General features: G+C 40.7%; 2 protein-coding genes across 7 annotated transcripts in view; both read right to left on the bottom strand.

Annotated features, from left to right (window-relative positions):
- The window catches only part of tbx5b (T-box transcription factor 5b), a 17,405-nt gene extending 13,338 nt beyond the window's left edge, over positions 1–4,067 (bottom strand). The window contains exons 1-4 of one of the 2 annotated variants that reach the window (XM_005722241.1): positions 4,023–4,067; positions 1,396–1,542; positions 1,007–1,101; positions 592–711 (exon numbers count right to left, since the gene is read on the bottom strand). In XM_005722241.1, coding sequence (XP_005722298.1) covers positions 592–711; positions 1,007–1,101; positions 1,396–1,536 — 356 coding nt within the window. In that variant the 5' untranslated portion in view covers positions 1,537–1,542; positions 4,023–4,067. Of the gene's footprint in view, positions 1–591; positions 712–1,006; positions 1,102–1,395; positions 1,543–2,249; positions 2,619–4,022 lie in introns of those variants that run through there. The other variant, XM_005722240.1, reaches the window with a different exon arrangement.
- Positions 4,068–9,696: 5,629 nt separating this feature from the next.
- Positions 9,697–21,082, bottom strand: plekha2 (pleckstrin homology domain containing A2). Of its 5 annotated transcripts, none has more exons than XM_013915019.1 (12): positions 21,063–21,082; positions 17,502–17,662; positions 17,316–17,372; positions 16,859–16,907; positions 16,632–16,729; positions 15,386–15,517; positions 15,108–15,197; positions 14,954–15,022; positions 14,714–14,784; positions 12,279–12,342; positions 10,699–10,776; positions 9,697–10,581 (listed from the first exon to the last, which is right to left on the bottom strand). In XM_013915019.1, the coding sequence occupies exons 2-12, from the start codon at positions 17,640–17,642 to the stop codon at positions 10,138–10,140; spliced, it is 1,293 nt and encodes a 430-aa protein (XP_013770473.1). In that variant the 5' UTR covers positions 17,643–17,662; positions 21,063–21,082; the 3' UTR covers positions 9,697–10,137. The 5 variants fall into 5 exon arrangements, with proteins under 5 accessions (XP_013770473.1, XP_013770468.1, XP_013770467.1 ...); XM_013915014.1 differs by lacking the exon at positions 21,063–21,082 and adding an exon at positions 20,571–20,750; XM_013915013.1 differs by lacking the exon at positions 21,063–21,082 and adding an exon at positions 20,560–20,750.
- Positions 21,083–22,650: the final 1,568 nt, after the last annotated feature.

Below are 22,650 nucleotides of genomic sequence, written 5' to 3' on the forward strand. Positions count from 1 at the left end.
CACACACACACACACACACACACACACACACACACACACACACACAAACAAACAGCTGAATTGGAGATTTTAATCCGGTCTGCGCCGTCTGTCCGCCCCGTGAACCCGTCATATTCTGATTTAACCGGCGGGCAGAAACGGGGGGGAAACACGGGGAACTAGGCCATCCCAGTCTGCAAGAAGGACCCGACCTTTACAGAGTGCACAAGCGTGGGTGGAGTGGAGGGTATAAACCCACAACAACAAGGTTTACCCAGAGTTAAGTTCAGAGGTTTCTTGATATAAGGTTCATAAGCAAAGAGGGGGAAGGAGATGGCGGAATCTGAGATCTGGAAATGGAAATTTTGATTTATTTATTTATTTTCGGAAAGCTATTATTGTATTTATTCATTTATTTTAAATAGCTGCATATTTGTTATCATCCTCTTTCTGTTTTACCATACACTTAAAACATTTATATATTCAGATATGTTTTTGGTGGGGAAGCTGACCTATACCCCGAACACACTGCCATACTACTTTCACTACCCGAACATGACTTTGAATGTCCTGTAAGTGTGTATACCGTGTTTTAGACATGTTCCTACGAACCATTTGTTGTCTGCGAATTTGTAGCGATGGTCATCTCCGGGAATGATGTCCATCAGGAGAATGTACTTGGTTTTCGGGTTGAGTCCTGTGACCTTCACTTTATAACTGGGGAACATCCTCCTTCAGGGAGCACATCCAGAAAAAACAAATAAAAACAGCGACATATATGATTAAATATTGATTTATTTTTTTAAATGAATAAAATAAAAAATAAAATGATTCCTTTAGGGATTTGGTTTCCTTTAGAAAATTTCCCTGCTGAAGCACGGTGGCACCCGCGTACTGTATTTTGTCCCGTTAGGCTTATGTTTTGATCAAAAGTGTGACATTAAAAATAATTTGCATTGTTTTCAAGCGGGACAACACGAACCACCAATAAAAATTACTTTGTGTTAAAGTCATTCGACAGTTTTACCTTCCAGCCTTGGTGATGATCATTTCCGTTCCTACTTCATCAAACTTGGTCCAAAGTTCCCTATCATGAAGGAAAACTTTGATTCCCTCCATCCCCTGTACAAAAATATAATGAGTGCACGAGTTAAAGTTTAAACTCTAGTTATATTTACATAGTTATTTAGTAATTAATAGGCATTATAAGCCAAATCCGTGGCAAATTAAACCAACAGCAATGACAAAGTTTTGGTTACTTTTTTCTGCATCCAGAAATTATTGTTTTTATTTCTATGAAAAAAATATGACTGGACGAGCAGCTATTATTTGTTTGGTAAAAAACAACAACAACACTGAATTAATTTTTTTTAAGTACATTTAAATTAAAACCCAGAGTAAGCTACAGGTTGGTACCTGCTGACTGGACGCGCTCTGCGGTGAAGCTGGTGAGTTCAGGGTGAAGCTGGGATTTTCCTGTTTGGTCTCTTTTGGGGAATCCATACAGTCCGAGTCAGGGGGCTCTGCAAGGCCGTACTGGTCCCCTCCGTTTGCCATGTCCCACTGATGCACACACACACACACACACACACACACACACACACACACACACACACACACACACACACACACACACACACACACCAGACATTTGCCCATTTTACTGGTTTATTTGATCAAATTCTATGCGCTGTTTGACACTCTGGATGCCAATTGGGTAACCTCAAAGTCAGCACCTATACGAATAATATTTCTAAATAATAATAAATTATATATGGGGGCAAAACGGTCTTTTGTTAGAGGGAGCGCAAAAAGGCCACAATTTGAGTTTGTGGTGAAAACCCCCACAAAGAACTCCTGGCTTTGTTGCCCTAAAAAGACCAATCACTCATAATAGATTACAATAGCTCACATAGAGTTACAATAGACTAACTTATCCAATCATCTAATTACAGATTTACACTTGAAATGAGATTAAACGTGCAGCTTGATCTTGAGCATTGTTTTCGAAGAAGGCTCAGATTCACTACCAGTTTTATGAGATCTAAACATCCCAGCTACCAAACTGGACTGCACTTACAGATGCCGTAAAGCACTAAGTTCATGGTTTACAGTACATGATATGTGAAGCTTTACATTCCAGTGTTAACAGTGCACAGAACTGTACAGCTACCACAATCACAGCCTGCAGTTTTGAAAGTGCACATCAAATATAACCACACTGTATGTCTGGCATGTTTATTTTGTGTGCTCTCTCTGAGGGCCTTTACCTCAAATGCACTGCCCTGCTCCCCCTGCAGAAAACACTCTCATCCTCTTCCTGCGCTCTCTGCAGGCTGTAGAGCGAGTATACGTATATATATTTTTTAATTAAAAAAAAAATATATAAATTTTAAATATTTCCAAGGTGGTTCTTGAAAAATCCACGTCTCCTCTGCAGCTTTGTCATATTGTAGTTTTTTGTTTTGGTCTATTTTTTTTCTTCTTCGTTTCGCTGTCCGTCTCCCTGCGCGCACACGGAGAGGCGCGTCCGCCTCGCTGCTTCCCGTCCACAGCTGTGGTGAAGTCTGAGATCTGCTCACAGCGCCTGTAATTCCTTCCTCATTTGTCTCGCTCACTCCCCATTGTCCTCGCGGACCCAGCGGTAGCCTTGATCTGAACCCAGCTTATCAGATCCTTCACAACAAATGGAGTCAAGTCCGCCTCACGTACTCTGCCCTCCCCTTTTTGCCATCCCCGCGCTCTCATAGGTCTGCACGGTGCATCGGTATCTGCAGCCCAAATCATGGCTGTGACACTGGCCAATCACGCGCGCAGAAACACACACACAGAGACCCAGACGCACGCACGCACCCCTCGATAGGGAATTATTTATTTATATACATTTACATGAAAATATATATTTATACATATTTTTTCTCACAGCGTCTATTTTCCCCACCGCATCAATCATGTATTTTACAGCCTTCTCACTTGGTGTTAATGTCACACAGACTTCAAGTTGACAAAATGATCGCTGATTCATTTCCTACCTGAAAAAAAAAATCTGTATTATTCATGAAAATGTCCTGCTTGATCAGAGAAAATTGTTACTTCCTGTTTCAGGACAGAGGGGAGATATTTTACGCTCGAATTAAATAAACATTAGACTCGTGATGGGTGAGTGGAAGGAGACTGTCGGCAAAGCTAGAGTAAAATGAAAATAAGAGAGACGTGGTCTGATTTTTAGACAAATTTTCATTCGTGTGTGAGCATTCCCCTCACGCAAAAAGAAGACATATTAGCTGATAACTGCTGGCAGATTTATTTATGTACTAATAAGTTATTGATTCGTGTCTCTGCCGTATTGGTGATTAAAGCACAATTATATATATATCTATATATATCTACATATATGTTAGGCTACTACATACCAAGAAAATGTGACGTGGATTTGGGTTGTTTCAAGATAAACCCCCAAATATAATCTCACACGAGGCTAGATACAGAGATCTTTTTTATAGGAGATTATTCGGGCACGGAGGGGCCTATAGTAGCAACAGCATCGAGTTGACGCGAGCGCGCATCACTTTAACTGGATTACTGTAGATCTTGATAACCTGAGGCATCCAGAGTTGAAAGTTGAAGAGGTCACCGGGAGGTCAGCATTACACATTTCCACCATTCAGCTTAACTGCAGTCTCTCCATTCATCTTTTTTGTATTAATTTAAGCATCAACCTGATTTTCAGATTAATAATTTAAGCAAAATATCCGAGATATTCACGACATAACCATCTTAGACATGATAGGTGGCCAAGGTCTAAAATAGCTTACCAGAAAATACTAGAGCTTACATGTACTGACATACTGGCTTAGGACATAACACAGCAGTTATTCGATACGCTAAGATTACTACATCAAATTAATGTAAAAATGTTATCTCCTGCAGGCAATTCTTGCGCATAAATAGCGCTCTTTTACGCACGAGAAAGTCTCAGGTTTAATCGACCTGCACGTGACTATGTTTTGGTTCAAATACGCAGTCATAATTGCAGCTCTTACCGTTTTAAATTATCCAAATCCCAGGTGTAGACCTCTACAGTTTGGTCCACAGCCTCTCCTGCATAACGCGACAAGCGGGTACTGCAGCGAGCGCGCTGCCACTGGGAGGGACAGGGTCCGTACCCTCTGTGTGTAATTGTGTGTGTGCTAGTGTGCGTTCATGTGTGTAAATGCAGATCCATCAAGTTTCCGAGCTGCTCGGACACCACGCCAATAAGCCTAACAGTATATACGCTCAGACGCACGCTACATCTGTGCGTTTTAAGATGGCACTGACGATTAGGTTACGCGCAGCGTGGATTTTGATCTGATAAGTTATTCACTGTTTTCCCACTGATTGCCACGCTGATGTGAAGTTTAGAATGAAAAGCTTCCATAGGCCACATGTTATATATTTTTAGTACCAGCATAGTTTCTAAAGTCGTCTCTAAACAATCATTTTTGGGAGGTGGAAAATGAAAATTCAAGAGAAACTGCAGTAGATTATTTTGTAGATAAATAGATAAATATTGTTACACAACAAAGACTCTTTTGCATTTCTTTAAAACTGTATTTGTATGATGACACCGCTGAAACAACAGTTCTGCAGAAAGAAATAGGCTGGACAATTCCCACAATAAACTTTTTCGCAATTAACATTGGTTCAATTACTCACCTCATTTGCTTTTTAATCTATCTGAAACAGCAAACCCACATACAAACATACAAGGTTTAAAATATATATATATATTTCAGAGGGCTTCCTACATAAAAGAAACATGTTATTAATGTATTTTGGTTTTCAGGCTATTGGAAGGTTGTTGCAATCCGTTTATTTATTTAGAAAATTACAAGTATTTTCTCTATTCCTCGAAACACAAGGTTTTTTAAGTTTAAATATAGTTTCCCAGAAATATTTGCTAAAAGTCAATTAATTATTAATATGGGCCTGCAAGCTAAATCGAAACCTGCCGAATTGCCGCTTAAAATACACGCAGTTTGGCGCTTCTTTATAAGCGTTAAAACATGAGAATTTTATTTTAACCATTTTTCTATAGACGGCCTATAAATATTTGTGATAATAAAATAAAAACCTTGGAGAAATATTTCGGATTAATAACCAAATAGTGACAAAACTACTAATTCTTTAAAAGAATCTTACTTAACAAAGAGCGTTAATTTATCATTTAAATTATGAGTTTGAAACTTGTCTTTAAGAACAAATGTTTTTTTGTCTAACTATCCGATTGCTCTCAAAATGTAGGCACATTTCTTTGAAAATGAAACATTTACTATTGGAAACCACATTTTTACAGGGCACACACCTCAGTATTCAGTCAAGTTCATGTTTGACTGAATACTTTTGTGTACTTGCTATTTAAAACAGTCCCACGTCTAATATTTTAATCTTTAGTTTTAAGTGCTTAATCTCATTATTAAATCGGCTTCTTAGGGTATAACTCTTCATTTGGTATGATCCTGTAGCTGCTTGGTCCAGAAGAAGAAAAGCTAGAGGCAACAGTTTGAATAAATGAGGTGGTGGTGGTTGCTGGAAGGCTCATTATTGTCCCATCCTGGCTTCAGCTGACTGGATCCTCTGTTCTCTGTCTGGAGGAAGTGGTGAAGGGGTCCCAGACCTCCTGCACTCAGCAGGTCTGTCTCACACACCTCCAGCTCGGCTAGAACGAGTGTGTGTATGTGTGTGTGGCATTGGAGGGCAAGGTCAACCCATTTCTCTGCAAACAATCACATCACACAGGGCAAAATACATTCCAAACCCCCCCTGCCTCCAGTTTGTAAGGTGGTCTGATGTGGGAACAGCGGAGGGTGGAGGTTTGGCAGTGGTCCAGAGGGGGCCTCTGAGTCCAGATGAAGGAAAACCTGTTCCACATTAATATGACTTCATATTACACATGTTGGAAAGCCTCTGCTTTCTGCTGGGCACTAATTTAATGCTTTGCTCATCTGTAATACCAGAGAATTAACGGACTAATAACAGAGCAATATGACATCACACTAAACCAGAATGGTTTACCTAAACCATTATCTAAAGGACTCCACACACACACACACACACACACACACACACATTTACACATTAACTAGTTTAATCTGAATTATTAGCTATTATTAATCTGAACTACAGGAACCCGAGAAAGTCTTGCAATTAGAAGTAGTGTCACAGACACACTCTTCCAGAGCTTTACAACACTGTTACCCATGAATGAATGAACACTCTCAGTTTATTGACCTGTGGGCAAAACTCTATGCGGGTAACTCACCATCAAAGGTCTTGATGCTCAGCTTCTCTGAGATTTTAAGGGTATGAAATAGAGCTTGACACATAAACTTCAAGTCCCACTTGGATATTCATGCCACAGTGTCTACATTTTTGCACTGGATTGTATTCAAGGCCTATAAGCTATACAAAACACAAGTAACCCTTAAACCTCTGGAGAATCAAATTTATATGCAAAATATTTTTTCGCTAGAACAAAACTTGACCGAGTCTGTCTAGTTTTAATGTGTTTATTTTTATATAATACAGCCAGTCTGTGATTACTGATAATACACTTCTTTTCTAAACAAGTCTTTGTTATTATTTGCCCTCCTTGGTTTTATTATTGTGCTTATATCTTGGAGGGGATTAGTGTGAAAATCATTGGGAAAATGCTGCAACTGTTCAGATTTAAAATACTATTTCAGTGCTTTAATGCTGAAAGGCTTTACAGCTTCTTGTCAGACTTTTTAGGGAGTTTACAGCAAGTCAATGTAATCTCACTGAACTACAAGCATGCTGCTCATTGAGTGTTTTGACAGCTTCATAGTATGTTGAATGAAGTGCGGTGTATCATAGCTCCCTCTAGTGGTAATCTTCTGCAAACGGGGAACTAATAACTGGTAGCATAAGAGATGATTATCATCAGATGTCATAAGAAACAAATAAATCCTCAAATCGGTGTACAAGCAACAACAAGCTTTAATCTTAAAATCATTTCTGCTGAGAGAAATAATTTTATCTTGTAACATTTAAAATAACCAGAGTGTAACCAATGTGAGCAGGAGGCAGAGAGAAAGAGAGAGTGCAGTGTGCTGCAGAGTCATTCATGTGGGAACATTAACATTTAGGGGAGCAGTGTGTCTGCCTGCCCTCATAGCTGCCCGTCACTCACAGGCATCAGACCGAAGTGCTGTGTGACCTTTAAGTTATGTTTGTGCAGACAGGAAAAAGAAGTTCAACCTCGAAGGCTTCTACCGTGACGCTGTATTTCCAGACGTTTATCTCTTTGTTTCTCAAACTATGAACAAACTCAGAGAAGCAAGAAACTCCTCAGATTACTTCTGAGCTTTCTATGTTGCTTTCAAGATTCAGATCCATGCCAAGCCCCACAGTTAAGGAAGTTTTTAAACCTGGAGGTCATGCACAGGTACACGTTCCCCAGAATGTCACCCCCTATCCACTTCATTTCTTTTTTTTCTTTCCTAAACCTCGTAAAAAATTAGTCACTGGCTTCATCTCCACTTTTCCTGTGTTTCTGCTTGGATTTCTCTCATTACCTCCAGGAGCTTTGTCTTTAACAGACTGAAAACTAATTTCAACACAGCTGACATTTCACGAGCACTGAGGGCCTTTTTACCTATACTGACACAATTTAAGCTGTTCAGTTGGAGACATTTCACCCTCACCAGTCGCACAGCTGCCCTAGGAGGCACAGAGGGAAGTGGACAGAGGTCAGGACAGAGTTTTAGGGCAATTTATCTAATGGACTTTGCACTGGATGTGTGAAACACTTCACTTAACTCAGCCTCTGGCCACTCAATTGGCGTGTGCATGCACGCTCGTGTTTGTGTCTATATGTCATGCATGTGTTTTAAGGTGACAGTGTTAAAGGGCAAGTGTGCTGGCACTGACCCTTTGAATGTTTGGAAGTTGGGGATTTTCGCCCTTTACAGAGAAAACACATAAAAAGTTTTTAAGACTCACCAGCATCACTTCGATCAAAAGATAACCTTAATGTTACAATGTGTTTAGGTTTAAACTCTGTATGGGCATACAAGGCATTACATGACAGGAGGTGGGAAAGTCGTAAACCTTAAAAATCAAAAACAGCCTAAACTAGACAAATAAAAAGCCTTGTTTTATTCACAAGAAAGAAAATTAAGCTTAATTGCAGGCAGATGAGTGCATATAGCGTCAGAAAACGGAAACAGGAATAAACCTGGTACCACATCAATGAAATCTCAAGGTGAACCTAACAAGGGTGTAAAAAAAACAAAAGGCATAATCTAAGAGGAAACTGTAGCACATGGTGTGAAAGCTGTGACAAAACAAGAAAAAAAAAAGTAAAAATAAGAAACACAAAGTGCAGATAACATTACCCAAGGCAGTCGCAAATCTTCCCACATAATTCTGCAAAAAGAAAACTGCTTTACCAACAACTGAGCTAATTTAGTACCATGAAAACACTGCAGCATTAGTATGGTACTGTGTTCAAACCAAACGGAAGAGTCACAGCTTACTGAAAATTGATCTTTAAGCCAAGTATTAATATTAATAGTGGTGGATACGAAAGCCCTGAGAGGCAAGCAAGAACAAAAAAATTGCGGAGATCCATTTGCAAACTCTAACTTGTTCTCCATCCCGGGTTTATGAAAAACAAGGGCTGGTTTGGCAAGGTTAATTTTCTAAATTAAATTTTCCCCCTAAAATGCTCTGGCACATTTAAAAAAAAAAAAAAAAAAAGAGGCAAAGGCTGCCAGTGTCAGAACCATTTTTCCAACTCACTTTCTTCTCATGTTGGAAAACAGCTGGAAGAAAAACCTTTTGTCAGAAAAACATGCTTTTCTATGGGGGTTTTTCACTGAAAACAAGGAAGAAAAAAAAAATTTCCTGCCCTTTGCCATTTCTGTAATACTTATATTGGCCACGAGAGGGTGACAGGTCCCACTGTGCCATGTTCTAAGGTAAAAGCATTTATGTTAATTTCTTCATCCACTCTTAAAAACAAAGCACATATATTATGTCTTAAGAACTTATCTAAAGGTCCCATCTTGCTTTTCTTTTGACGTACGTAGGTGGGTTGGGTTTTCCCAGCATGCTGCGAAAAAACATGCCAGCGGACACAAGCTGAAGTAAATTGTGTTGATACAGATGTTATCGTGCACACAGTCATTAGTGTTACTCTTCTTCGCATCAACTGTACAATCTTCCTAGTACCTTAGAGTTGCTGTTGTGGAAGGCGTGTCAAGCCATGGGTGAACTTGTGTGCTCCCTTTAAGACACAATAATCCAACTAAAGGGAAACATGTCCGGCTTTGTGTGTTTTAAAAATGGAGTGTTGGCTTAATGTGGCTAAAATGACTATTGCAAGAGCAAAGCCTTTCAGAAAGAGAGCAAATAGATGACATTTAGCAAAAAGTGAATGAAATGTAAAAAAATGTTAGCCATTCTTAATTCATACAAACAAGAGAAGAAACAACATAGAGCAGGTTTAGAAATGGATCACCAGATTTTTTTCCCCCTTTACTTGCCTCTGAGGGTTTTCATGGCAAAACACATGAAAGACAACAGGTATAACATGCTTGTTAATTATTATGTGAAGTTTTTCCACACATGATGCCCCTCAAGAGCAAAGGAAAACACTGTTGGCCCGGGAAAAAAAACAAAAAACAAAAAAAACAGAAACACAACCGTCTGATACATTTAAACACAAAAACAAGCTTGGACATAAAAATATATTGTGAATGTGAACACTTGTAACTGGGGTGATAATGGGGTCCTGCTGATAGGAGCAAAGAAACAGAGTGAAAAGCGTGTGCCATCATTTTACTGTCGGCAATAATCAACAAAATCATTCAAGTTTTCAGAGGAAGTTACACTTACAAAAAAAGGAAAAAGAAAACACTCCGTTTTATCTGTTCACAGTCCTGTGTACAACAAACACTATGCCTCTTAGCCTTCCTGCAGCAGGGTGCATCCTTCATCTGTATAAGTGCTACTTCACCAGTAGGGGGCACCAAGCTCATGGCCTGGCATTGAGGCAGATGGTCACAGTGGCCCTTCAATAGGAGTCACATTCATTTAAAAACAGGTGTCAGCACAGCCCACGCAGGAGTCTCCTCAAACATCTCTGGATTACACATCTGTGGTGCGGATGCTGTCGTCATCCAGGCTGAAGGGAAAGCTGCAGCCGGTTTGAGGCTGAGGCTGCGAGCGGTGCCTTCGACGCCCACTCGCCGCATCTGCGGATGCTGTGAGCATCCCCAGTCCACTGGCCGAAGGTGCCGGATGTGTGACGGGGCAAGGATTTTGGGTAGAGAGGGAGTTTGAGGAGGAGGAAGCAGATGAGGAGGTGGACGAAGAGGAGAGCGGCACAGAGCTGAAGGCGCTGTCCTCATCCTCGTTATCCATGATAGACGGTTCACACGATGGAACGGGTGTCCAGGGCTGCCATCCTGGCGCCACAGAGCAGGACTTCACCAGCTGAGGTCTCCTATCTGCTTCACTCTGCGAACCACGAGATGTAGAGGAAGGATTGTAACTCCGATAGCACGAAGAAGCACGTTTAAAAGAAAAACCCTGCAATTAAAGAGACAAAAGCATCCCCGCTGTCAATCGTAAGCAAGGATTTACACTTTTCTCCCAATAACTTACAGCTAGAAGTAAAGAATTATCCATTTCTGAAGATAGAGTTACCTTAGAGGGACCCCTGAAATCCTGGATCTTCATCTGAATGTCCCTGATCCAACCATGCATTTCCTCTGGCGAGTCTGTCTGTAGAGAGAAAGGGCCCATGTTATGTTTCATGGTAGCTTTTGTGCCTGTTACCTGCCCTTTAATAAGGCCAAAACGCAACAACAGCAGTCGTCACACGGCGCTGTATACTGTAAGGTAAAGACCCAAAAATCAAACAATGCCCTATGAGCAACCACCTGGCAATGGCGGGAAGGAAAAACTCATTTTTAACAGGAAGAAGCCTCCAACAGAACCAGGCTCAAATTACCCATCTGCCAAAGGCAGAGCACCAGAACTCGCTTCGGCAGGTAGTGAGGCATCAGCAAAGATATTGCTGGTGTTCGACTGCAACGCAAATATTAATCATAAAAATAGAATGGGAGACAGAGCTTTCAGCTTCCCTCATCTTTGGAGCAAGCTCCACAGACAAATCCAAACTGGCAACCCTGGACACTCTTTTCCCTTTTTGATAAAGCTTAAACTTAGGATTGGCTCACATGACCCCGTACCCTTCCTGAGTTACACTACAATACGTCTAGGCTGCTGGTGTGGACTGAGCATTTCTTCTTCACTCTATATGTGTTTATACACCACTTTGCACTTAATCATTAGTTATTAATAATCTCTGGCTGTCTTTCCTCCTGTCCCCCTTTCCCAACCATAACTGGTCTTGGCAGATCGCCACCCCTTAGCCTGATTCTGCCAGAGGTGTCATCCTATTAAAAGCGAGTTTTCCCTTCCCACTGTCGTCATCTGCGTGCTTATAGGGGGTCGTCTGATTGTTTGGGTTTTCTATTATTGTAGTGTCTTCATCTTATAATATAAAGCGCCTTAAGGGAACTATTATTGTGGTTTGGCACTACATGGGAATTGCCTGATGTTATCAGAAAAAAAAAAGCTAGAACAGTACTCGAAAATTATCCTCGGTGGTAACTGTACTTATTGTCATGTGTTTATGTTTGGAAAGAATGCACGACAGGAGATCACTATCCGCTCTCAAGCTATTAAAGGTGTGTAAGGACTCAAATATTCATCTTTATTTTAGCTTAGATCACTTTTTATTACAGTGTCCACACACGGAATGAGAAGTTGTGGTTATCCTGTTTTTATTTACTTCATTTTATTATTTGTTTTTCACACTTCCTTTTTTTCCCTTGCACAAACAAACAAAAGCGCTCTTGCCTGCAGTCTGTCTCTATCCCCGCACTTCCTATCTGATCCAGCCCCCAACGCCTCCGTCAGCTGTTCTCCCGGGGGAGAGGAGGGGGAACGGATATTATTGTTGTTATGATAACAGATGGCTGTGCCCCTTTCACAAAAACAAACTTCGCATGCTCCTTAAAAAAGCGACTGCGCCACACTTCAGCAGCAGAGCATTTAGAGAAAACATGTCGACAGATCAGGACGGTGTCACCAGGGAATACAGAGCTTCTCTGTTCTTATTCAAATGTCTAAAAATACAACAGGGACATTCCCTTCATTTCATGAATGCAGGCCTTTTTTTAATGAGTGTTGTATACAAAAGGAGAACAAGGTTTTACCTGAATGTAGAACGTTCGGTTACTGGTGATGATCTCAAAGAGGTTGTCTCTAAGCAGGAGCTCCCTGATGGATGCAAAAAGTTAAAACTTAAAGCAGCTAAAGAAAGGGACAAAAGCTAGAGTGTGTTCTACAGTGTCATTTACAATACTTATACATTCAAGTTCAGCAAGTATATACAAATGAATCTAATAGGTTCGCAACTGAAGCTCAACTTCAAGCCTAAAGTGACTAATTATTAAGGGAGAAAGAGAGGTTTCAACAGAGGGGGGAAAAACACTGTAACAGCGCATACAATAAGACGGTAGACATGAAAATAAAGTTTGTTTGTAATGTCCATTTATAAAAACGCCAAAAACTCATACTAAAGATCTGAACGAAAGTATTTTCCATGTATTTTTTAAGACCATCCACAACTTCTCCAGCTGTCAAGTTGTATTCAGTGGCCAACTTTAATACTGGATCATGAGCTAAAACTATATAAACTATAAACTATATAAAACTTTATCTTGCACTGATATTTAAAAGGGGACCTATGATGATCATTTGCAGTTCCAGTTTTTCTTGGACTCTTGATTACAGTAGCTGTGAATTTACAATACTAAATAATTCTTAATTTTCTGCAATAGTTCATAATATGGCCAGTGACTAAGGACGTAATCCCCCTGTAATTAAATGGAATTTCTATGTATTTTATTTTAAAGTGTAATCTAATTATATTTACCTACCTACAAATACTTAAAGACATGCATACCGAAAGTGCGCCTTATGTATGAATTCTGGTTGTGCTTACTGACCTCGAACCGATTTTATGTGGTTCACGGCACTCAAACATCTGTCAAAAAATGTCTTAGTACGACTTTGGTAAGCAACGAAGCCGCACCGCTTGATGGATTGTCGGAGCATTGCGGCTACCGTAGTCAGGAGCCTCGGAGTTATCTGGGTCCAAAACTCCTTCTACTTCAGGTCCCAAAGTCAAACGTACAATGCGGCATCACTGAGACTTAAAAACTGTCTAAATTCTTTCATCATTAATAAAATGATCAGCTTTGCTGCTTTACCAGGTGTAACAATTAAGTTTAACATCCAGGCATCCATGAAAACAGAATTTATTAAATTTAACAGAGTTAGAAGTTAGCAGGAAGTTAGCTCGCTAGTTTCCACCGAAACATGATGTTCTGACTGAGAGATTTCTGAAAAATTAAAACTTACAGCTCTGCTATAACTTCCAACATAAATGAAGACAGAAAACGAAACAGCAGTGAAGTTTGTAGGGTTACTGAAGTTGGACTAGCTGGTATATAATGATGTGCTACGTGATCGCTAGCATAACATAAACAGTGAAGCTGGAAGATGAATGCCAATGCTTGTTTCGCTTAATACACCTTATGGTCCGAAAAATACGGTACACTAGAATAAAAAGGGGGTAAAAAGACAGGTTTCTAGAGGAAACAAAAAAATATTATATTGTAAATAAATCTAAGTAGTGCATAACTTGATGTATTTTACAGGAAAAAAGACAGAAATGATACTGTAAGTAATATTACTTACAGTATCATTTCTGTCTTTTTTCCTGTAAAAATCAATATCTAAAATATTTTAGATATTTTGTAATTTCTTGGTCATTTTATGGATAAAAATATAATATTTCCCCATCTTATACTGTAAGTATGCTGTACTTTTTGGGGCACGGGCCATATTATGGAGTGCGTTTCAGTTATGCAATACTTAAAATTACTGTACCGCATAAAATTACTTACACAGTGCAATTATTTCAGTGTTTCCTGTAAAATCCTGACTTGTTAACACCTTTTGGTAGTCTACCTACCGTTAAGCATTTGTAGGGAAATATAATTAGATTGTAATTTCAAATAAAAAAGTTCAATTTAATTACAGAGAAATTACAGTTTTAGTCACGCGGCGTATTATAAAGTGTAACCTAATTTCCTAATACTGAGCCATGGTGCAGTTCCTCAGTTTATCATCTGTCTAAAGCTATTTGTTTTTGCTCACTTTGAGCCAGCTCTCTTCTGATTAGCTGCTTCTCGCAAACAGAAGGTTTGGGCAGCAGGTGAGAGGAGCTTCTCTGAGAAGGCTCACAGAGTTATGAGTAGAAAAAAAAAAAAAAATCAGACTGAAGCCTACACGTTTGGCTCATAACGATCACATGTTGACCTCATTATTTCAAACTTTCACTACCTTTGTTCACACCATTTATAACTTATATTTAAGGGCCCCTTTTAAAACCTGTGAAACTCATCTAAAAATGATAAGGCTAAACTTGTCCATACATGCAATGCAACACTTTAAAACCGGTTAAGAGTGTATCATCTGCTCACATGCAAGTATTCACAATTGTTTACATAGTATAGCGATAACCAGACAGAGGGAAAGCAAAAATGCTGGCAGACTCAGACAACTTTCATGTTTTACTCACCCCGACTTGACGAGGCATTCATGCACCTTCTGAATGTCCCTCAGTGGAATAGATCGGATAAAATCTTTCTCCTAAGACAGATTTTTTGTTTTTGTATTATTGTGGGTTATTTTTTAATGTTTTGGCTGCTATAACACTGTAGTTTTCAAAAATTTGGGACAAAAATATTCAGACAAAGATAATAGTCACTCTTAAGCATGTAGAAACATGGGCAAAAACATGAAAACTCTGTTTTCTCACCGACTCAGTCTTGTAGTAATTGACTGCGTTGTCATCCAGGGTGAAAAACCGCCTCTTCCAGCTCTTCCTCTGAAACACATACCACATTACCATTTCCACACATGCCGTTTTTTACTCAGACTCAGTCTCAGTCTAAACCTGTTATGAGACTCACCACATTTCCCTGTTTAACACAGTAACCACATCTCAGCAAACCCGGCCTGTTGCCCTTCCTCTCTCTCCCTTCCGTCTCTTCATTGTCGTTCTGAAACATTTCATGAAAACCATCTTTATTATCACTTTAGATATCATGGTCACGGAAACCACCACTGTCAATAACTCAGACTAGCTTAGCACACCGCATTTTTGTGTGCTTTTGCCACAGTTTTCATTCTTATAATGCTAAAAAAAAATAAAAATTCAAAAAAAGTGTGTGTCCCCTATTCATTTTACCTGAATAGGAGTGTGCACCACCACGCCACCAATAATCTCAGCCTTGTAGGCCTGTTGTCTCTTCCCTCCTTGAGCATCACTGATCACTGTGGTCACATCAGGCCTCACAGGTGCAGGGCAAGACTTAGGCACCTGTGAAGAGACGGGACACCTCTGTGAGCAAATAAAAGGACTTAATTGTTTAATTTCCACAGCCGCTCTTCCTCACTCTGGGAATACTTTCTTAGTCATACGCTCGCCACAACACCGTGACTGTTTTACTGCAGAGATAACTGAAAACACATTAAATGTGATCTGCTATGAGAGATTGCAAGCTTTCTCAAAGTCCACTGATGCACAAAAGCGCAACCAAGTGTATCCAAGCAAATAAAGCTCACTAGACACACAAATGTTAGCGTGGGGTGTATATCAAGTAGGGAGCAGGAAAAGAAGAAAAACAACAGATTTGCAGGTGCATGCTGGTCATAAAGTAAAAACAATAGTACGGCTGTGTGATGCTGTGCTGCATTTTCTGCTTTTAGAGCCGTTATCTAGCCTACAGTTTCCCAAAACTGGTCATTCAGCTGAATCATTCAGCTAAATGTATCATTTCCTAATAAACTGCAACACATCTAGCTCAAACAGACAAATATTAAGAGATGCATTTTAATAACTTTACTCCCCCCGTGCCACTTTTATTCCTGCAATTACATCATGATTTCCTTTTTTACACTCGCTCAGAAAAAGAAAAAGAAAAGATGAAAGAAAAAGGAAAAAAAAAAAGGCGGCAGAGCAGCCCTGCCCTCGATGGGGAAGTGAAAAAGAGTGAACAGTGCCGCTTCCTGTGTCAGTGAGCAGGTGAGAGAGGCAGAGAGACACTCTTCTCTGTTACCTTCCATCAGGAGACATCTGAATATCACTGATCAACGAGGCCCCCGGACATTTCATTGAGCTCACACAAATATTATGCAAATACATATGAACAAGTTTCGACACCTTCACCGCAGTGACGTTTGCGTTATCACTCGTCTTCTTGCACATTCACAGTTTCCTCATTCAGCAATGTGTGTATGTGCGTGTGTGTGTGTGCGAAGGGGTATCTGTGGGCAACGGGCTGGCATTTGCAGCCGCCTGGGTCAAACTGGTTTCAGTCCCACCGCAGCAAAATTGCAGCTTCCTGCACTCAGGTGGAAACAACCCTCACTCCCCCACCCTAACACCACCAATAACTGCTAGATCAAGCATTTTCTCATGTAACGGCACTTACTGTTATCTTGCTGGCCTTGTTGAGAGCAGCCACCCAGTCTCTCATGTCGGTCACATCATTGGCTTGCAGGAAGTACCGTCGCGAAAGTGCATTGATGACTGCCGGAGAAGAAATCAGTTCCGTAAATATCCACATTAAATGCAATGGACAATACTATCACATATGGGAGGTTATGTGATTGTGAACCATTTCATCAGTGTCACTCTGTTCCTCCCTAAAAAACTCACCAAAGCAGAACTCTGTCTTGGGCTTTTGCTTCGTTGTAGCTTCACTCACCTGAGGATAGAAGAAGAGAAAAGAAATGTGAATATAAACTGAAAGGAGTGAAAAAAAACAGAGGAATAGAAGATTCACATTTTTGACATAGATCTGACTGAGTGTCCAGGGAGAAGCCGTCAGCGCTGCAGTGCAGAGGAGCCAGATGTCATTATCTGTGGTTACCTCAGTGAGCGCGCTGACATCTGGAAAACTTCACAGCGTCTGCCTCAGCTCTGCGCTGCATGTGACCGTTAACTAGAGATAACTCTGACCTCTTTGTGTATCTATGAACTCTTGCACGAATTTGCATGCTATTTGTGTGTATTCTGTGAATTCTTGTGTGCTCGCATTTTAGATATCTAAGTTGGTGCGCTGGACTTTACTGTATGCAACCACACTGCAGAGTCAGTCATGAAAGTGGTTTACCTTAGAGATGTAGGTTAATTTCAGGCTGCCAACAGAGCTGGCTCCACTGGGCAGGTTCTGCATACAAACACAAATACACAGACTCATCGTTGGCTCAGAGTCCAAGGTTATATGACCACTATTGGTCAATTTCATTTCCTCTTGCCATTTGTGAAAGTGTGGGTCGTGCATGCGCGTGTGGAGCACCTGAGGGTTGTCCATATACCACAGCAGTGCATTTCCCTGCGTGTCAAGGATGAAGTATCGTCTCTGGAAGCGGCAGCTGTTCTCCTTCTCTTCGATGTCCAGGAAGCCGCACACACGGTTCAACCGGTCCACGTACGGCATGCTGTCGATATCACATATCACTGGGGACAGACGGACAGTTAGGAAGAGAAAGATTCGAGTGGGATGGACAAAGAGAGACAACATGTGAAGGGAGCAACAGGAGGCAAAGACAGGCAGATGTGGAGGATAAATCATCTTTCACTTAGTGTTCAAGCGCACACAGGCATGCATGCGCGCACACACGCAGGAAGAAATAGACCACTCGCACTCAGCAGTTTTTCATGTGACGTGATTGAGGCTGTGCAGCAAACCCTGAAGCCCGAGGCTGAGCTGAGGCCCTCCACCACAGCCAAAAATTACAGACTGCACTCATGATCTGCACACACGCACATTTCCATTGGCCAGAGAAGAGAGAGGAGCAAGGAGAGAGGAGAGGGAGGAAAGGCAGGGAGCGAGGGAGGGAAGAAAGAAGATGAGAGGAGGGGAAGAAAGCTGGTGAGATGTGTTCATTGAAACAATGCCATGCGTGTGAATCACCAAGCTGCTGACTGATTCCTCAACACAGTCGAGGCTCATTTGGCCCAGAGAGCCTCAGCTCTATAGACTTTTAATTACATTTTATCAATTGGCAAACATTTCATAGTATTTATTTTTCTTATGGGGAACCACAAGGCTTATGGCTTCATTTATATTCTTGTCCTCCTTAAGTTGCCAAAGGAACTTTCACTGTTGACGGAGCCTCTTTTGCATCTCTGTCAACTAAATGTGAAGTAATCACAAAGACAAACTCCAAAGTTGGATGCACCCAGTAAAATAAATAATCAAATAAATTAATAGATCCATTTGGAAGATCCTTACTAGATTTGAATCTATGGAAAAACTTGAATGTAATGAGGCCACAAAGGTAATATGATGGCAAACTAGGCCACATCTGTGACTGATCTTTTTATACAAGACCAAAAATTATAACGTGACAGTCATATAAAATACATAATCAAGACTGAATGGCCGTGCGCCCTGCCAGTACTTTTTTACGGGCTCGTCCTGGCTCGGAAGCCTTCAGGAGATGGAAATTATCAACATTTCCATGAAAATATTCAGACAACCCGCTCAGAGGAACAGAAGACAAACACAGACTATGTCTTCACCGTGCCGATGAATCTCCAGTGAATCTATTTTTGAGTTCGTGGGTAAGAAAATGTTTCATTTTGAAACTGCTTTGAAAAAAATTAGTGGGTTGTGCTTCTGATGTGTTAGTCTGCTGCTATTTAAATAGGTCAAAGATACAGAGGCGCTCTACAGAAAGCCTTGGTGTAATGGAAAAATGAAAACGATGCCACAGAGGTCAGCTCTGACAGTAGCACACTCCCCACACATGCACCCATGTGCACAATAAACCATTTTGGGCATCAGAAAACATCTGGCTTAGCCATTATGAAGACAAACAGCGGCGAAACTGTGGCATCTTTGGTAAAACTGACAAATGTCATTTCAACTGTCTTTACATTTCTATCAAGTACTTTAGCTTTGAAACGTGGCAGGATAATATAAACAGAGCAATCATCAGTTTGTGTGCAGGAAAACAGAATGTACAGATCACAGTAGCGATATTAATTGACTTATACCACATCCAAGGTAATGAAATGAAAACCACCTACAGCACCTTTACATATCTGCTTCATCTGTGTGCAAACAACACAGTTTGACAGAAACTGATAGTAAATCTCTTAGACCAACGTGTGGCATGTCTGCGAGATTTAGTCATGTTCTTCTTAATCGTTGGGGGAACTTGTTACAGACATATTACAGCAGTGCAGCATCTTTTGTTCTGCCTGGTAAATGCTTTACTTTGTTCTCAGATTCATCAAAGTTCACCCCAGAGCTATTTGAGTTAACTTTGAGGTGTGAAAACGGTGAATAGCTCCTTAATAAAATAAAAATAAAAATACAGTTTGTTGTGTCATCAAACAATCTTGACCCAGGTAGTTTCAACACTCCCTACAATCACTTTTATGTAAAATTTAATAAATAAATAAAATGATCTTAAAGGATTATACAAAAGCAGAAATCCGGATCTTGAAATCCGGAACACAATTGGGGGGTTTTCGTCTAGTCTGGAGCGCTATTTTAAGATGTTTGGCATTTTGTGGACCAGTTAATCGAGCAAATCGTTTAACTGACAGTAAGAGCTGCGGCGTGCAGCACGCCCCTGGATACCAAGCTTGACTGCCATGCGCGTGCATGTCCAACGTGATTATGAGCATGCAATGAAAAGTGTCAAAATGTGATCAGGCGCAATTACTCAGCAACACCTGACAGACATTACATTTGTTCAGCTCAGATGACCTGCACTGACTCACCAGATCCAACGACTCAACGGCCAGCCACACCTACTGTACCGCGCGTGCACACGCGCACACACGCACACACAAAGTCCCCCTGTCGACTTAACTTACCCGCTATGGAGAGTCGGCGTGCGCCAAAGCCAGCGCCCCGCAGGGCTACGAAGCAGCGGAGAGAGACGCGAGTTTGGTGAACAGAAGCATGCTAAATAAAGTTTTTAAAACCTAAAATAAGCCGTGGATATTCGCAAGACCGGCGTGCGTGAAACTCCGACACCCTCTTCAATTTGTTTGTGTGATCCGATTTCAGAAGACTTGTCCTTTTTTCCGGGTTGGACGTTTCGTTATTAGAATAAACCAGCCCCGGATGTGATCTATGCGTCCCATGAGCACAAGCAGGGCTCTCCTCCTCCTCCTCCTCCTCCTCCTGTCTGCTGTTGCTTTAATCTGAACAGGTCTTTTTTCTCTGTCACACACATACACACTCTACTTTTATCTTCAGTTTTAAGTTTCAAAAAAAAAAAAAAAAAGACAAACACGAGACGCACACACACTCAGATGAACCCGGTAGTTCACATAGAACAGCTGAAAGGGAAGGGAGTGTAAACCTGGATAAACAGGAATACAAGACTCACAGTGTCATTACCGCTGGTAGGTGAGGCTGACAGGTGCGAGATGTTATGCCAAAAACAGTTGGTGCTTTAAAATATATATATATGAAGCAAGCCTAAAGTTAAAGGTTCTCCACCAAAAGCGAGGCTGTTGTTCAAATTTAAAGATATTAACTGCCTCACGGGAACCCTTTAAAATGCTGTTTCAAACGCTTTCACACATTAAAAAGGGAAAAAAAAAATCAACTTCGTCGTGTAGTTGTAAGTGTATTTGTTGATAGATCTCCTCTGCAGACCTTTAACCCCATAAATTCTCGTGTCACATGACCAGTGTCATCAATAGCAGCCGCTCGCCTGCATGAAAGTCCTGCATTATTTAGATAAAGAGAAAACGGTCGGTTATGCCGATTAGTGCGTGCTATTGGAAGAGTTGAGTGTTGTAGCTGCATGTGATCCCGTGCAACAAAAATATGCAAAACATATTCCATGAAAAAGCATTTGTGGTTATCAGACTTATATTTACTAACCTTATATCCCGAAGCACGACCGTTGAAGCACAGCGACAAAGCACTAGTGTAGCCCAGTGCTATCAGAGACAAACATCCAAAGTTAAAGAAGACACATCAAAAGCAAATATATGCAAGTGTGGAGGAGTTTAAGGCTGTCAGTCAAAGGTGTTCATGGAAATTCAGGCTTTAAACTGAAAGGATCCTTTTTAACACATTACCTTATTGGCAGTTTCTATGGGTACTTAAGTTGAAGAGCTCATAGATAAAACTTTAGTAAGTATCTTAAATTTGTCTAACTTGCAAAACAGCAACTTCAGTGTTAAATGTTGTGTAAAATAATAAGTCATCCATCTGACATTGCCACAGGATGTAAAGAAACTCAGCGTATTCTAATAAAATGCTTAAAGCCTGCTTTATTCCACCTTTACACAAAAGTGACCACAATTGAGGTCTGTGATGAAACACTTGATTAAAAAAAAAAAAAAAAAAAAAGAGGGCTTAAAAGGTGAACTGACCTGACCTCTCAGTTTCAACATCTCACTCCAAGTTTAGTCAAGATTCTGGTTTTAAAGTTTTCACACATGTAAAGTCTCTCCTGGATCTGAGCACGACACCTTTGTAAGTGCTGAAATAACAAATATCTACATTCACAGGAGGGATTCTGTGTTCACTTTTGTTGCTTTCGGCAAAATTGTGTCCTCCTGTTAAGAGGAAGTGGTTGCACGTCATATGACCTGCCTCAGGACGGAGACCTACCTCACTGATTTCATATCCTGTGGCGACTGCACAGAAATTAACTTACACTGTTGCAAAAGGAAGCTTTGAAGTTTCAGCAGACCCTTCTGCTGCTGCTGAAAATCACAGACTGAATGTTTCCTTTACTGTACAGAAGACGCCCGAGGTGTGCTTTTACATCAGAGACATTAACATAAACACAAATTTAGTGAGGAGCAGTGTGTCAAATGCCACACCAAGGATACCTGAGCCACAGTTTACCATGCACTGCACCCACACACGAAACAAGGGTGTGATTAGGTCTTTATTCAGACAAGCTTGCATACAGATAAAATAAAGCATCATCACAGACAATTTTAAATCTTTTAAATCAGTTTCAGATTACCGTGCGAAAGAGATTCGTTTTGTGGTTCTACGGTGTGAAGCAAGCTAGCTGTGCACTAAACTAGTGAGGCACCCCAGCACTTAGTTACCAAAACCACACTCGAGTCCCCCCCCGGGTGCATCAGAGCTGTGAGCTGTTCTTAACTTTGTACACATTTATTCACCACAAACACTCCCCAGGTTCAAATCCTCTTAAATTCAACAAGCTGCTACAGAGAACAAGGGTACTGTTTGAGAGGATGATAACTTAGACAAAGGAAGCTGCTTTAAAGCAGCTTGTACCTGCAGAACAGACCACACTCCCTTCCACCACAGCAGTCAAAAACCCTTGTTGAAACACGATATTTGTCACAAACCACATGAAACTCTCTGCAACTCAAATCCCTTTTTTGAACTTAAAAATAAAACTGATAAAGAGGAGGTGATGAATCACTGGAAGGAAAATAAAACAAAAAAAGGGAGGAAGAGATGGAGGAATTTACAGCTG

Source organism: Pundamilia nyererei, unplaced genomic scaffold (genome assembly GCF_000239375.1).
Source record: "Pundamilia nyererei isolate P.nyererei 1_Seehausen unplaced genomic scaffold, PunNye1.0 scaffold00006, whole genome shotgun sequence".
NCBI classification, from domain to species: Eukaryota; Metazoa; Chordata; class Actinopteri; order Cichliformes; family Cichlidae; genus Pundamilia; species Pundamilia nyererei.

Excerpts from the sequence above, each read along its gene's own strand:
- plekha2 (XM_013915019.1), bottom strand. The coding sequence starts at position 17,642 with ATGCCGTACGTGGACCGGTTGAACCGTGTGTGCGGCTTCCTGGACATC. Across the intron at positions 16,908-17,315 it reads AATTAACCTACATCTCTAAG|GTGAGTGAAGCTACAACGAA; the intron begins GTAAACCACTTT and ends TTCTATCCTCAG. Across the intron at positions 15,023-15,107 it reads GTGTTAAACAGGGAAATGTG|AGGAAGAGCTGGAAGAGGCG; the intron begins GTGAGTCTCATA and ends TATGTGTTTCAG.